Source organism: Otolemur garnettii, unplaced genomic scaffold (assembly GCF_000181295.1).
Source record: "Otolemur garnettii isolate 467f Iridium unplaced genomic scaffold, OtoGar3 scaffold00091, whole genome shotgun sequence".
NCBI lineage: Eukaryota > Metazoa > Chordata > Mammalia > Primates > Galagidae > Otolemur > Otolemur garnettii.
Genome location: NW_003852486.1, coordinates 6229185 through 6243774, shown reverse-complemented (window position 1 = coordinate 6243774; position 14590 = coordinate 6229185). Strand labels below are relative to the sequence as shown.

General features: G+C 43.2%; 1 protein-coding gene across 1 annotated transcript; it reads right to left on the bottom strand.

Annotated features, from left to right (window-relative positions):
- Window positions 1-181: 181 nt before the first annotated feature.
- ZNF329 (zinc finger protein 329) lies at window positions 182-14332 on the bottom strand. Its single transcript, XM_012808575.2, has 2 exons — window positions 14308-14332; window positions 182-2197 (listed from the first exon to the last, which is right to left on the bottom strand). The coding sequence occupies exon 2, from the start codon at window positions 2187-2189 to the stop codon at window positions 561-563; it is 1629 nt and encodes a 542-aa protein (XP_012664029.1). The 5' UTR covers window positions 2190-2197; window positions 14308-14332; the 3' UTR covers window positions 182-560.
- Between the last annotated feature and the right edge of the window lie 258 nt (window positions 14333-14590).

The window sequence follows — 14590 nt, the reverse complement described above, 5'->3', positions numbered from 1 at the left end:
AGACAGAATCTCACTTTGTCACCCTTGGTAGAGTGCCATGGTGTCACAGCTCACAGCAACCTCCAGCTCTTGGGCTTAGGCAATTCTCTTGCCTCAGCCTCCTAAGTAGCTGGGACTATAGGCACCTGCCACCTGTTTGGCCGGGACTGAGTTCGAACCTGCCACCCTTAGTATATGGGGCCAGCACCCTACTCACTGAGCCACAGGCACTGCCCCCCTGAAGCTTTTCCTACACTTCTTACCATCTTATATTCTCTCCAGAAATTCCAAAATGAATAGAGTTAACAATAAGGCATGAAATGTCTCACATTCATCAATTCACTGGATAGCTTAAAGAATTTTGCTGGGCATAGGGGCTCACACCTGTAATCCCAGCACTGTGGGAAAGCAAGGTAGGAGGATCACTTGAGGCAAGGAATTCAAGTTCAGCCTGCAGAAACACAGCAAAACCCTATCTCTTAAAAAAAACTTTTCTACTGACCAGAGAGATGTTCCATCTAAGACACACCTCCTTCATGCAGAATTCTGAGAACACATTGGAAGAGTGTAGCCCACATGCATTATGTTTCCATGGGTTTATTTCCAGGGTGTGTTCTTTGATGTCGGACAAGAGATGAGCTCTTTCTGAATGTTTTCCCACATTGAGGACACTGGCTGAGTCCCTCCCTGCTGTGAAGTCTCTGATGTACTGCTAGGTGAGAGTTCTGTTTGAAGGATTTCCCACATTCTGAACACTGGTATGGGGTTTCCTTAGTGTGAATTCTCTGGTGCTTGGTCAGACAGGAGCTGTCCCTGAAAGCTTTGCCACACTGATTACACTCATAGGGCTTCTCACCAGTATGAGTCCTCTGATGCCGGATGAGGCCTGCAATGTTCCTGAAAAGCTTCTGACATTGATTACAGCCATAGGGTTTCTCGCCAGTATGAATCCTCTGGTGCCTGATGAGGTATGCACTCTCAATGAATGTTTTCCCACACTCTTTGCATTCGTAGGGTTTCTCTCCAGAATGGATCTTTTGATGTACAATAAGGTGAGAGTTTCGATTGAAGGACTTCCCACATTCTGCACATTCAAAGGGCTTTTCTCCAGTGTGAGTCCTCTCATGCTGGGTGAGGTATGAGCCATCTCGGAAGGCCTTTCCACATTTGCTACACTCATAGGGTTTCTCACCTGTATGGATTCTCAGATGCACAGTAAGGTGGGAGATGTCAGTGAAGGGTTTTCCACACTCGTTACACCTATAAGGTTTTTCCCCTGTATGAGTTCTTTGATGCAAAATCAGGGACGAATTTCTGTTGAAGGTTTTTCCACATTCTACACATTCATAAGGTTTCTCACCTGTATGAATTCTCTGGTGTTGTGTTAGAGCTGACCCATCACTGAATGCTTTCCCACACTTATTGCATGTATAAGGTTTCTCGCCTGTATGGATCCTTTGATGTACTATCAGGTTGTAGTTCTTGGAGAAGGATTTTCCACACTCATTACAGGTATAAGGTTTCTCTCCAGTGTGAGTTCGGTGGTGCAAAACAAGGGAAGAGTTCCGTTTGAAACATCTGCCACATTCAGTACATTTATACTGTTTTTCTCCGGGGTGATTCCTCCTGTTTTCATTAAGAGATGAGCTCAGGGTAAAAATGTCCCCAAAGTCCTTACCCTCATACAGTTTCTTGCCTCTTTTCATTATTTTCTGATGGCCAACAGAGGTAAAATGGTTAAAAGATTTAACACTTTCTGGGTGTTTATAAGATCTCCCTCTCATTTGACTTCTTCCAAATTGAACAACTTCTGTGGAATAATTGAAGGCTTTTTCATAGGCATCACTGTCACCAGTTCCCTTAGCTGCATAACTTTTGGGACAACTGTGTAAGGCTGAGTCACAATCCAGACTTCTAACATATGAATCATGTACATGAAAACCATTTGTCATAGGAACTGTCTGAGATGGTGAAAGGTGTGAACTTGTACTCAAATGACCCCCAAAACTACGATATTCACAAATTGCTTTCTGAGCCTCTACTTTCTCAGGAGTTAAAGCTGATTGCCTTAAACGTCTCTCATGGTTGTCACAGTCCCAACCATCCTCCCCTAGAAGGGAGAAACAGGGAACCTCCCTTGGAAATCCTTCCATTTCTACAGCACAAGATAGTTCTTCAGGAATATTCTGGGCTGTCATTTTCAGTCTCATGCCCCAGGCTGAAAAGGAAAGAAAGAAAAAGGCAGACTTAGGTATATGAAACTGCATCTGGAAAAGAAATGGAAAATGATGATGGCTTAGGTGTACGCTTTTACGTCTTTTCCTTTCAAAACATACATCTATACAAGGGGAAGTAAAATGAGAGCCAAGGGCAGATTTGAATAAAGCCCCACAGCATTTTCATCTTCTTAAAGAACAGGCAGGAGGAATGGCATTCAGGATAAATATCACCAACAGGATTAGTTTGGTAAGTGAGAGGCCAGAGACTGGCATCATGGGTCACCCTGTAATTCTACCTTGGCCACTGCATTGGTGTCCCCATTCCACTTGTCCACCACACAAGTATACACATCCCTGATGCCCCAATATCATAAGGAGCTTATAATATCACGGCATAAGCAGTTCTCACCCTAACCCTGTGGTCAAAGTTCTACATTCATGAATGAGACACACCACAAGCTCAGTGGCTTAGACTCTGGGTCTAAGTTCAAGATCTATCCACGATTGCCCTGCAGGGTTGTAAGGAAAACTGGACCATGTCTGAGGAAAGTTCTGTAGCAGGGAATGAAGATCATTATGTTTGCAGCCGCTTGTGTCTTCATCGTTATCAACTTTCTTCTTACCAACCTCTCCCACTACTTTGACTTCATAATATTAAGATAAATGGTTCTGCATATTTTTTAAAGTAAAATGAAATTAGGCCCATGCCTCAGAATATAAATACAGTAGAACATCTGTAAGTTGATCATCCAAGTGACTATAACAAACTAGTCAACATATGCAAAAGCCTACTGTGCTGATACATAAATGTGGTGCACATCTCGTCTATGAAAATTAGGTCAACTTAGGGAAGCAGTCAATGGAAGGAAGTGCTCACTATAGAGGTTCTACTGTACTTTCAAATTTCAGATGGATAAAAACCTCAACATAAAGTCAAAGTAATGTGCTAGGTGCAGTGGTCTATGCTTGTAATCCCAGCAATTTGGGAGGCTGAGGCAGAAGGATCACTAAAGTTTAAGAGTTCAAGACCAATCTAGGCAACATAGGAACATCCTGTCTCGACAAAAGACTGAAAGAAAATTATCTGGGTATAGTGGCGCATACCTATAGCCCCAGATATTCAGGAGGCTGAGATGAGACAATAGCTTGAGCCCAGGAATTGGAGGTTGCAGTGACCTATGATGACACCACTGTACTCCAGACTAAGTGACAAAGCAAGACCCTGTCTATAAAAATAAAATAAAATAAAACAAATCATATAGGATGCTTTCATTAGTGGGGCAGACCCTGATCAACAAAGCTTGACAAACAAAAACCACATAGACAAGGATTAACAATTTTAATATTAACATTTAAAATTTCCAGGCCAGGCTTGGCGCCTGTGGCTCAAGCGGCTAAGGTGCCAGCCACATACACCTGAGCTGGCGGGTGTGAATCCAGCCTGGGCCCGCCAAACAACAATGGCTGCAACCAAAAAATAGCCAGGCATTGTGGCGGGCACCTGTAGTCCCAGCTACTTGGGAGGTGGAGGCATGAGACTCGCTTAAGCTCAGGAGTTGGAGGTTGCTGTGAGCTGTGATGCCACAGCACTCTACCCAGGGAGACAGCTTGAGGTTCTGTCTCAAAAAAATAAATAAATAAAATAAATAAATTTTCCAGGCCAAATGTGCTCACACCTGTAATCCTAGCACAATGGGATACCAAAGAGGGAGAACACCTTCAGCGAAGGAGTTTGAGACCAGCCTGAGCAAAAGTGAGACCCCATCTCTACTAAAATATAGAAAAACTATCTGGGAGTTGTGGCAGGTACCTGTTGTCCCAGCTGCTCAAGAAGCTGAGGCAGGTAGATTGCTTGAGCCGAGGAATTTGAGGTTGCTGTGAGCTAGGACAATGCCACAAGCACTCTCACCTGCTTGTAAACTCACTGGATAAACCAGCATGAGTGGCACTTCAGAACACGTTATTATTTCAGCAATAGAAAGATTTAGAATGGCTCCCACCATTAACACCTTATAAGTAAAGACAATAAAAAACAGTCTAAACATGTAAAATACAGGAGTATTAGTGTAAATATATTTTAACTGTTTACCATTAACTTGACTAAAATTGACTAAAGTAAAAAGATGAGCAATCTCACTGTTCAACCTAAGACTTAAGGGAAAGAACCATGGACAACAGAAGGTGGAAGAAAAGTGATAATAAAAATAAGAACAGAAATTAGAGAAACAAAGAACAAGAAAACAGCTGAGATTTGCTTGGCACCCATAGCACAGTGGTTATGGCATCTGCCACATACACCAAAGCTGGCAAATTCAAACCTGGCCTAGGCCAGCTAAATAACAATGGCAACTGCAACAAAAAATAGCCAGGCACTGTGGCTGGCACCTGTAGTTCCAGCTAACTGAGAGGCTGAGGCAAAAGAATCGCTTAAGCCCAAGAGTTTGAGGTTGCTGTGAGCTGTGATGCTACGACACTCTACCAAGGGCAACAGAGTGAGACTCTGTCTCAAAAAAAGAAAAGAAAACAGCTGAGAAAATTAATAAAACCAAGTCTATTATATGAATAGACATATCTTTGGCCAGAGTGATCATAAGAAAAAGCAAGAAGGAAAGTTGTGAAATGGAGATTTATTATAACTAAGAAACAGTAGAAAGTTACCAAAACGACAAAGTTGCATTTAACCTAGGAATGCAAGGACTTTGAAGAATCAGAACATGTATCTCTTCCTTTTTTTTTTTTTTTTGAGACATAATCTGACTTAGTCACCCTCAGTAGAGTGCTGTGCCATCATAGCTTACAGCAACCTCAAACTCTTGGGCTCAAAGTGATTCTCTTGCCTCAGACTCCCTGGTGGCTGGGACTACAGGCACCTGCCACAAGGCCTGGCTATTTTTAGAGACAGGGTCTCACTCTTGCTCAGGCTGGTCTCAAACTCCTGAGCTCAGGCAAAACACCTGCCTCAACTTCCCAGAGTACTGGGACAGAACATCTCTTGATGCAATTCCCCCTATTGTCAGATTAAAGAATACGGCAACCTTATACCTCATCACAGTACATTTGGAAAGTAATATGAAGAAATCTCACCCAGACTCATGATCAAACTACTCTCAGATTAAAGTAGTAGACTCCTTTACTCTATCTCTATAAATTCAGAAAGTACTTTAAGGAAAGCTAAGTCTCCTGATGAAAATTCCTTTTTTTTTTTAAGAGACAGAATTTCATTTTGTCACCCTCGGTAGAGTGCCGTGGCATCACAGCTCACAGCAACCTCCAACTCCTGGGCTTAGGCGATTCTCTTGCCTCAGCCTCCTGAGTTAGCTGGGACTACAGGTGCCTGCCACATCACCTGTTTATTTTTTGGCAGTGCAAGTGGAGAAGCAACTTTTTTTTTTTTTTTTTGCAGTTTTTGGCTGGGGCTGGGTTTGAACCCACCACCTCTGGTACATGGGGCCAGTGCCCTACTCCTTTGCGCCACAGGCACTGGCCCCCAACAAAGAAACCTTTAGTTGTGATCAGTTAGTTGTAAAAAGCACTGCACTCAGACCAGCCAGGTACTTTCTTTGTTGAAGACATAAACATCACCAAGAAGTAAAGAAACAACCCACCAAATTGGAAAAAATATTTATATACTTTATAGAATATATAAAACTCTTACAACTCCATAATTAAAAGACATTGTTTGCCTCATCCAGTTTCACTGAAGACAACAGAATTCTGATGGTCCTATTTCTCTTAATCCAAACAGTCTTCAGCACCTGACTGCTCCTGATATCAACTAGGGTAGCTATGCCAGAGCATTTAAATACAGAAACATGTATTTTCAATACAAAGGCATTTCCTTTTATTGATTCTCTGCATGTATTTAGGGCTCTAGAATTTTTGATATTACATATTTAATACTACCTGTAAATTAAAGGTGCATTGAAAAATACTGATCACAAAGAGTGGACATTAGGCAAAAATTAAGGCAGAATGGATCATAAGCCTAAATATAAAAGCTAAAATGTTACAATTCTTAAAATAAAAACACAGGTATAAATCTTTGGAAAGCAGACATAACATCAAAAGCACAAGTAACAAAAAAATAAATTAATCAACTAAAAAGAAACGTATTGGATAATCAAAATAAAACCTTTTGTACTTCAAGGAATGTCACTAAGAAAGTGAATAACAACCCATGAAATGAGAGAAAATACTTGTAAATCACGTATTAGATAAGAGACTGGCATCCAGAATAAATCTTTCAATTTAAAAATAAAAAGATCAATAGTCCATTTAATAAGTGGACAAAAAATCTGAACAGACAGTTCTTCAAAGAAGATATACAAATGGCTGATAAACAAATGATCAATATCATCAATCACCAGAGAAATACAAATCTAAATCATGAAATGCCACTTCACACCCACTAGGACAGCTATAATCGGTTGATCTCCGAACACGATAAATAAAAATGTCTGGGCTCGGTGCCTGTGGCTCAAGTGGCTAAGGCGCCAGCCACATACACCTAAGGTGGTGGGTTCGAATCCAGCCCGGGCCCGCCAAACAACAATGATGGCTGCAACTGAAAAAAAATAGCCAGGTGTTGTGGTGGGCACCTGTGGTCCCAGCTTGGGAGGCAGAGGCAGGAGACTCGCTTGAGCCCAGGAGTTTGAGGTTGCTGTGAGCTATGCCACGGCACTCTACCCAGGGGGACAGCTTGAGGCTCTGTCTCAAAAAATAAAATAAAATAAAATAAAATAATAAAAATAAAAATGTCTGTCCATAAAAAAAAAAAAACTTGTATACAATGTTCACAATAGCATTATTTATAATATCCAAAAAGTGAAAACAATTGAAATGTCCATTAACTGATGCATACATAAACAAAATGTAATACATATATGATTATTCATCCATAAAAACAAAAAGTACAGATATGTGGAATAGACGGATGAATCTTGAAAACATTTTAAGGCTTGGTGCCTGTAGCTCAGTGGCTAGGGCGCCAGCCACATACACTAGAATTGGTGGGTTCAAATTCAGCCCAGGCCTGCCAAACAACCACCACAACCAAAAAATAGCTGAGCATTGTGGTAGGCACCTGTAGTCCCAGCTACTTGGGAAGCTGAGACAAAAAGAATCACTTAAGTCCAGGAGTTTGAGGTTGATATGAGCTGTGATGCCACAGCACTCTACTGGGGGTGACAAAGTGAGACTCTGTCTCAAAAAAAATTTTTTTTTAAGTTAAAAGAAGCCAGAGAGCCCCTGTGGCTCAAGGAGTAGGGTGCCAGCCCCATATGACAAGGGTGGTGCGTTCAAACCCAGCCTTGGCCAAAAACTGGGGGGGAAAAAAAAAAGAAACCAGACACAATGGACCATATGTTATATAGCTATTTAACTGAAAATGTCAAGAATAGCCAAATGCACAAGACAGAAAAAATTAACAGATTAGTGCCTGCCTAGAGCTGAAGGCTGGGGTGATGAAAATATTCTAAAATTAACTGTTGTGATGGATATACAAGCTAGTGAATATAATAAAAACCACTCAATTATATACCTTGAAAGAGTGAACTGTATGTCATATGAATTATATCTCAATTAAGTTATTTACAAAAATAAATGTGTGTTGAGTTTATCAAGGTCAGAACCACTGGTCTAGATCCCATATGACATATTTCTGATACTTTTAAAAGCATGAATGGGAGAAATAACAGTTTTTCCGTGGATGTGCTGAGCTTGTATAGAATTCCATTTTCAGGCACTCAACCTCTGAAGGGCAGAAGGATCCATTCAAGGCTTGGTGTCTGAATACTTTAAATCAACAGTTGCCAGACCTCAGCTGTTCATGTCCATCCACAAGCCTCTCTCATCATTCTCTCCGGAGCACCCATGATAACATTTTACTTTACTTATTCAAAACTCATTAACAGAAGTAAATCATTTGCTACTACCTTTAGCGCTTTCCTTATAAAGTTAGCCATCTGATCACCAAGAGTGACAGACTCCATTTTTGAAGACTGCCTGCTAACACCTTTCAAGCCCTCCCCTCTGCCCCTCTCTCCTTCCCAACATCTAAGCAAGTTAACAAGTAAGTCAGTGTTTTCTCCTTGGTGTTGGTGGGAAGTTCAAACCATGCAAGCCACAACAAAGGCAAAGCCACACCCATCCCAGTACCACTCTCTAATCACAATAAAAGCCTAGCCAGTCTCTTTTTCCTGCTTTATTGAGCTATTTTAGATAGGTTAGAAAGTCCTGCCCTGTTTTCTGAAGAAAGTTTCACCACAAATAAATCTTCTACCCTGTTAGGGTGTATGTGTGGCATTATCAGTTTCAACATCAGAACCATATTTAGGTAGGAGTCTTTCTTATCTTTCCACAGTGGCCACAACACCTAGTTATTTTTTATTTCACATTAAAGTACACAGATATTATTATTTTAAATGTAAGAGTTCATTCACAAGGCTCGGTGCCTGTGGCTCAAGAGGCTAAGGCGCCAGCCACATACACCCTAAGGTGGCAGATTCGAATCCCCAGGCCGGGCCCACCAAACAACAATGATGGCTGCAACCAAAAAATGGCCAGGTGTTGTGGCGGGCGCCTGTAGTCCCAGCTACTTGTGAGGCTGAGGCAGGAGACTCGCTTGAGCCCAGGAGTTGGAGGTTGCTGTGAGCGTGATGCCATGGCACTCTACCCAGGAGGGTAGCTTGAGGTTCCATCTCAAAAAAAAAAAAAGAGTTCATTCACAAGGTTAACAGATACCCTAAATCATGAGCACTACCAAGGAAGGGATTTGGGACAGTTAACTTATGTATATAGCCCAAGTGGCACATGGTAAGCAGTCAATAATCTATAAGCAGTCAATAATGATCAAAACCCCCAAACAATACTTTCCTAAAACAACCACTTAAAAATATTTTAAAATTCCAGGAGGCTGAGGATAATTGCTTCTGCCCAAGAGTTAGAGGCTGCTGTGAGCTGTGACGCTACAGTACTCTACAGGGAGTGACATAATAAGACTCTGTCAAAAAAAAATTAAAAATTTTACCATCTCATATAAAACAGAAAAAGCCAACAAAATCAGGCATTATCTTTGTGGCAAGAATTAGAAAAACCTGGCTGGGCATGGTGGCTCACGCCTGTAATCCTAGCACTCTGGGAGGCTGAAGCAAGTGGATTGCTTGAGCTCAGGAGGTCTAGATCAGCCTGAGCAAGAGTGAGGCCCCATCTCTTTAAAAAAAAAAATTCTTTTTTGAAGTTTACTGACAATCTCAAAGGACACTTACATAAGTAGAAAGCTAGACCAGGGCAGTGCCTGTGGCTCAGTGAGTAGGGTGCCGGCCCCATGTACCAAGGGTGGCGGCTTCAAACCCCGCCCCAGGCAAACTGCAACAAAAAATAGCCAGGCAGTGTGGTGAGCGCCTGTGGTCCCAGCTACTCAGGAGGCTGAAGCCAGAGAATGACCTAAGCCCAAGAGCTGGAAGTTGCTGTGAGCTGTGATGCCACAGGTGAGAAAGTGAGACTGTCTCTAAAAAAAAAAAAAGAAGGCTTGACACCTGTGGCTCAAGTGGCTAAGGCGCCAGCCACATACACCTAAGGTGGCGGGTTTGAATCCCCAGCCCGGGCCCGCCAAACAACGATGGCTACAACCAAAAAAAAAATGGCCAGGCGTTGTGGCGGGCGCCTGTGGTCCCAGCTACTTGGGAAGCTGAGGCAGGAGACTAGCTTGAGCCCAGGAGTTGGAGGTTGCTGTGAGGTGTGATGCCAGGGCACTCTACCCAGGGGGATAGCCTAAGGCTCTTTCAAAAAAAAAAGAAAAGAAAAGAAAAAAGGAAAGCTTGGCTCGGAGCCAGCCACATACACCTGGGGTGGCGGGTTCGAGTCCAGCCCAGGCCGCCAAACAAGAATGATGGCTGCAACCAAGGAATGGGCAGGCATTGTGGCAGGCGCCTGTGGTCCCAGCTACTTGGGCGACTGAGGCAGGAGACTAGCTTGAGCCCAGGAGTTGGAGGTTGCTGTGAGCTATGATGCAACAGCACTCAACCCAGGAGGACAGCTTGAGGCTCTGTCTCAAAAAAAAAGAAAAAGAAAAAAGAAAGCTAGACCAAATAGACAGAAGAGAGGGCCAATACTGAAACCATGACAACTCGCACTGTCACAAAACTAACCGGAAAAGCAATGCCTTCCTAATGTAAATCTCTGGAAGAATTTTACTAGAACATGACAAAATTCACACAAAAGAGGACAGTCCCTGAAATATCTAAGACAACTCCTTTAAAACAAAAGGAAGAGGATCTAGGAGTTACTCTGCCAAAATCAAGGCTTTTACTAAAGTTCCAGTAACCAACCAGCCCCATGAAGGTAGGGGAAGGACAGACAGCCCCAATATACTTGGAGACCAATGGTAATTTGTTAAGTGGTAAAGACAGACTCACATATCACCAAAAGTAGAGATGGCTTCTACTGTCTTTTCAGATGGGAAAAAAATTACAAATGCTAATTTACACACACTCTCATACATACATGCTTATAAATTCTAGATGGAACGAAGACCTATATGGTGTGAAGAAGAAAAAAAATTTTAGAATGACTAGAATAAAATGTAGAACTACAAAATATCATTGAGTTAGGGTAGAAAACAGTTTCTTAAACAACCACCAAAAGGCACAAAACATAAAAAGACATGAAGCATCACATTATATCAGAATGAATAATGCTCCATGAACATAAGATTAAAAGAAAAATTTAAAAAACCCAAGGAATTAAAAGTACTACTCCAAAGATTACTTAATAATTACAAAGGAGAAAAAGTAGAGGGCCCTGGCTTGATGGTACTTTAACCACATGATCCAAAGTCTAACCACCACCAACTTCACATGCCTCCTGATAATGACAGCGGTCTCAATCTGTGGGTCACAATACCTTTTTAACAATGAAAATACGTTGCAGCACTAGGAAGGCTGAGAACCACTGTGATAATGATGTACCAAGAAAGACAAGATTTCACTTAAGTAATGTCCTGCCCAAGATAGAGATCCTGAATTTATGAGAATATCAACTGAATACCAAAGAACATAAAAAATAACCAGATGTGGCATTTAAAAAACATCACCATGGAAGAAAGAAAGAACATACCACTTAAGTCTGAAGGAGACTAAGACGACATTACAACTAAATGTAATACACGGGCCAGGGTACAGTAGTTCATGCCTGCAATCCTAGCACTGTAGTATTTAGGAGGATTGCTAAGACCAGGAGCGCAAGACCAGCCTAGACCACATAGCAAGACCCTGCCTCTACAAAAAAAAAAAAAATAGCTGGGCATACTGGTACATGCCTATAGTCCCAGCTACTTGGGAGGCTGAGGCAGGAAGATCACTTGAGCCCAGGAATTTGAGGTTGCAGTGAGCTACTGGGATGCCACTGTACCCTAGCCTGGGCAACAGAGCAAGAGTGGGGAGAGGAGGAAAGGGGAGGGGAGGGGAAAAGAGGAAAGGAGAAGAGAGGCAAGGGGAGAGGAGGGAAAGGGAGGGGAGAAGGGGAGAGGGGGAGTGGGGGAGAGGAGAGGAACAGGATTTTGCAGTGGATCCTGGAATAAAACAAATACAAAGAAACCAATCCAGACACATATAGAGTTCTGTATTAATAATAACGTACTTGGGTGGCTCAGCTCCTGTCACTCAGCAGCTAGGGCACCAGCCACATACACCGGAGCTGTCAGGTTCAAACTTAGCCCGGGCCTACCAAACAATGACTACTCCAACCAAAAAAAAGACAGGCATTCTGGCAGGCGTCTGTAGTCCCAGCTACTTGGGAGGCTGGGCAAGAGAATCACTTAAGCCCAGGAGTTTGAGGCTGCTGTGTGCTGTCATGTTACAGCACTCTACCAAGGATGACACAGTGAGACTATCTCAAAAATATATATATAAAAGAAAGAAAGAAAGTACTTAGTTGTGATTGTAACACCTCAATTTTGTTTAAGGATGTTCTCGTTCTTAGGAGATCCAGGGTGAAGAGTCACGGTGTCTACAATACTTCAGTAATTCATCCGAAAAATTAAGTATACATAAATTCATGTGTGAATCAGACCTGCTTGTACATACACCCTGCATATTTGTGTGTACAATGTAAAAAGAGATCATATATGCATGTGTTTGAGACAGAAGAAAAAGGTAAAGCTAAGGTGGAAGAATGCTAATAACTTATTTTATCTTGAAGTTATTCCAATAACTTTTATGTGTGACATACTTACGTAAGAGATATAGCCAGGGGTTGTGGCAGGCGCCTGTAGTCCCAGCTACTGTGTTTCCCCCAAAATAAGACACTGTCTTACATTTATTTTTTCTCAAGAAGGCACACTAGGGCTTATTTTCAGGGGATGTCTTATTTTTATTAAGTATAATGCAACAATCTACATTTATTCAAATACAGTTAAGTCATCTTCTTCTGGAACCTGACAGGGAAAGCCCACCTTGTTGGTGGGGCTGGCGCTAGTGAAGCATAAACTCCTTTCCCCTAGCCGTTTGCATGTGCGCAATAGGATGCCTGAGACTGCAGTTATCACACGAGCTCCCACTCAAGTGCAAAAAGCTCTAAGAAGGGAGCTATGGCAGAAAAAAGGTATTCCAGTCTTCCTTACCGCTCTGCGCCAAAATGCATGGCGTGGCTATGTAGAAACACTGCATAGCTACCGCCCATCACTAGGTCTTATTATTGGGGTAGGGCTTATAGTTAACAAAGGCATAGAAATCCTACTAGGGCTTATTTTTTGGGTAGGTCTTATTTTCAGGGAAACACGGTACCTGGGAGGCTGAGGCAAGAGAATTGCTTAAGCCCAAGAGTTGAAGGTTGCTGTGAGCTATGACACCATGACACTCTACCCAGGGCGACAGCTCAAGACTGTCTCAAAAAAAAAAAAAAAAAAAAAAACAAGTTGGGTGGAGACTGAAGGAAACAGCATTAGAATGAAGGCAAGTCACCTGCTGAGAAGAAAAGGAAAACAGACAAAAGCTCAGTATTCAAAACATGGTTTTATAGGCCTATGTCACTAAAACAACTAAGTTTTTTAAATTGGCAAAGAATAATGGATGTTTCCAGAGTGATGGTAATTTTGATAAAGGTTTGGGTTACATGTGTCAAAACTCATCCAATGGTGCAGATCTGTGCACATCACTGAAAGCCAACTATGGCTCAGAAATTTTTTAAAAAGCATATTTAAGTCTAATCCATGTTGAGCATAGTGAGAAGTTTGAAGAGGAAGTCACCAATTTACTCTGAAATGTATCCAAACAAAGCTGGATTAATGGATGGCTAAAACGATGGACAAAAGAAAAATATGGGATACAGCAAATACAAGAGACGTTAACGGGTCGTCACTACACAAGCCTTTCAGCTTTTCTACATATATGAAAACTTTTATTTTATTAGAAAGTAATAAAATATCGGGAGCAGGCAAAGAAAATAAACCACTAAACCAAGGAAGACAGTGAAATAGCTAACAAGCAGATCGGGAAGAAACGTGCCGCCTCACAGGAAACTATAGTAAACTGTGATTTTGCAACTATCAGATGGAAAAGAACACAGGCGAACTCACACCATCAGGACTCAGCGGGAAATGGCACAACCCTAGGGCTCAAGGCCGCCAGTTCCGCCGGAGACTAATTACACCCAGCAGCAGAAGAGGCCCACCTAGGACGCCGCTGCGGCCAGGCCCTGGCACTCGGCAGGGTCTAACGACACAGCCCCAAGAGAGCAGAATTCACGGGCGACGCAAACGAAAGGGCAGGGGCGCCGGCACCAACTCCGAGAGACCCACCGCCATGGTGCCTCCACGCAGGCCCAGAGGCAACCTCAAGGAATGGGGCACCCAGGCCAGGCGGGAGCGTTCGCACTCGCCGGTGGCGAACCTACTCGCCAGGGAGTCGCCACACCCGCCAGTGGCATCCACACCTGCAAAGATAGCGGCGCACCGGCCCCGACCCCTACCCAGGGGGCCCGATAGCTGCGTGAAACCTCCGCAGAAGTGCCGCTCACCACCCCACTAGTACCCGGAGGAACCCCACCCCCAAACTCCATCCTCCAGTGGGAAACAGAAGCACCGAAAGATGGCGGGGAGCGCGGCGAGACTCACCGCGGGGAACCGGCAGCAGCCATGTTCAGGGCGGATGCGCATGCGCGATAGCCAGGACCCGGATGTGCGCATTCCCGGAGGCGTAGCGGTTCCTTCCTTCCCCTACCCCTTCCCCCGGCGCTGTTTGACTGACAGCTGAGCACTCGCGACCTCTAGCCCCTGACTTCTCGCTCCCTCCCAGAAACCCGCCCACCTTTCAACCCCGCCCAGTGTCCTGGGTCCCTCGCCTGGGTCCTGCTGCCCTTCTTGCGGCTTATTTTCTTTTTTCTTTCTTTCTTTCTTT

Bases quoted from the DNA above. Each gene is read 5' to 3' on its own strand.
- ZNF329 (XM_012808575.2), bottom strand. From the start codon at position 2,189: ATGAGACTGAAAATGACAGCCCAGAATATTCCTGAAGAACTATCTTGT.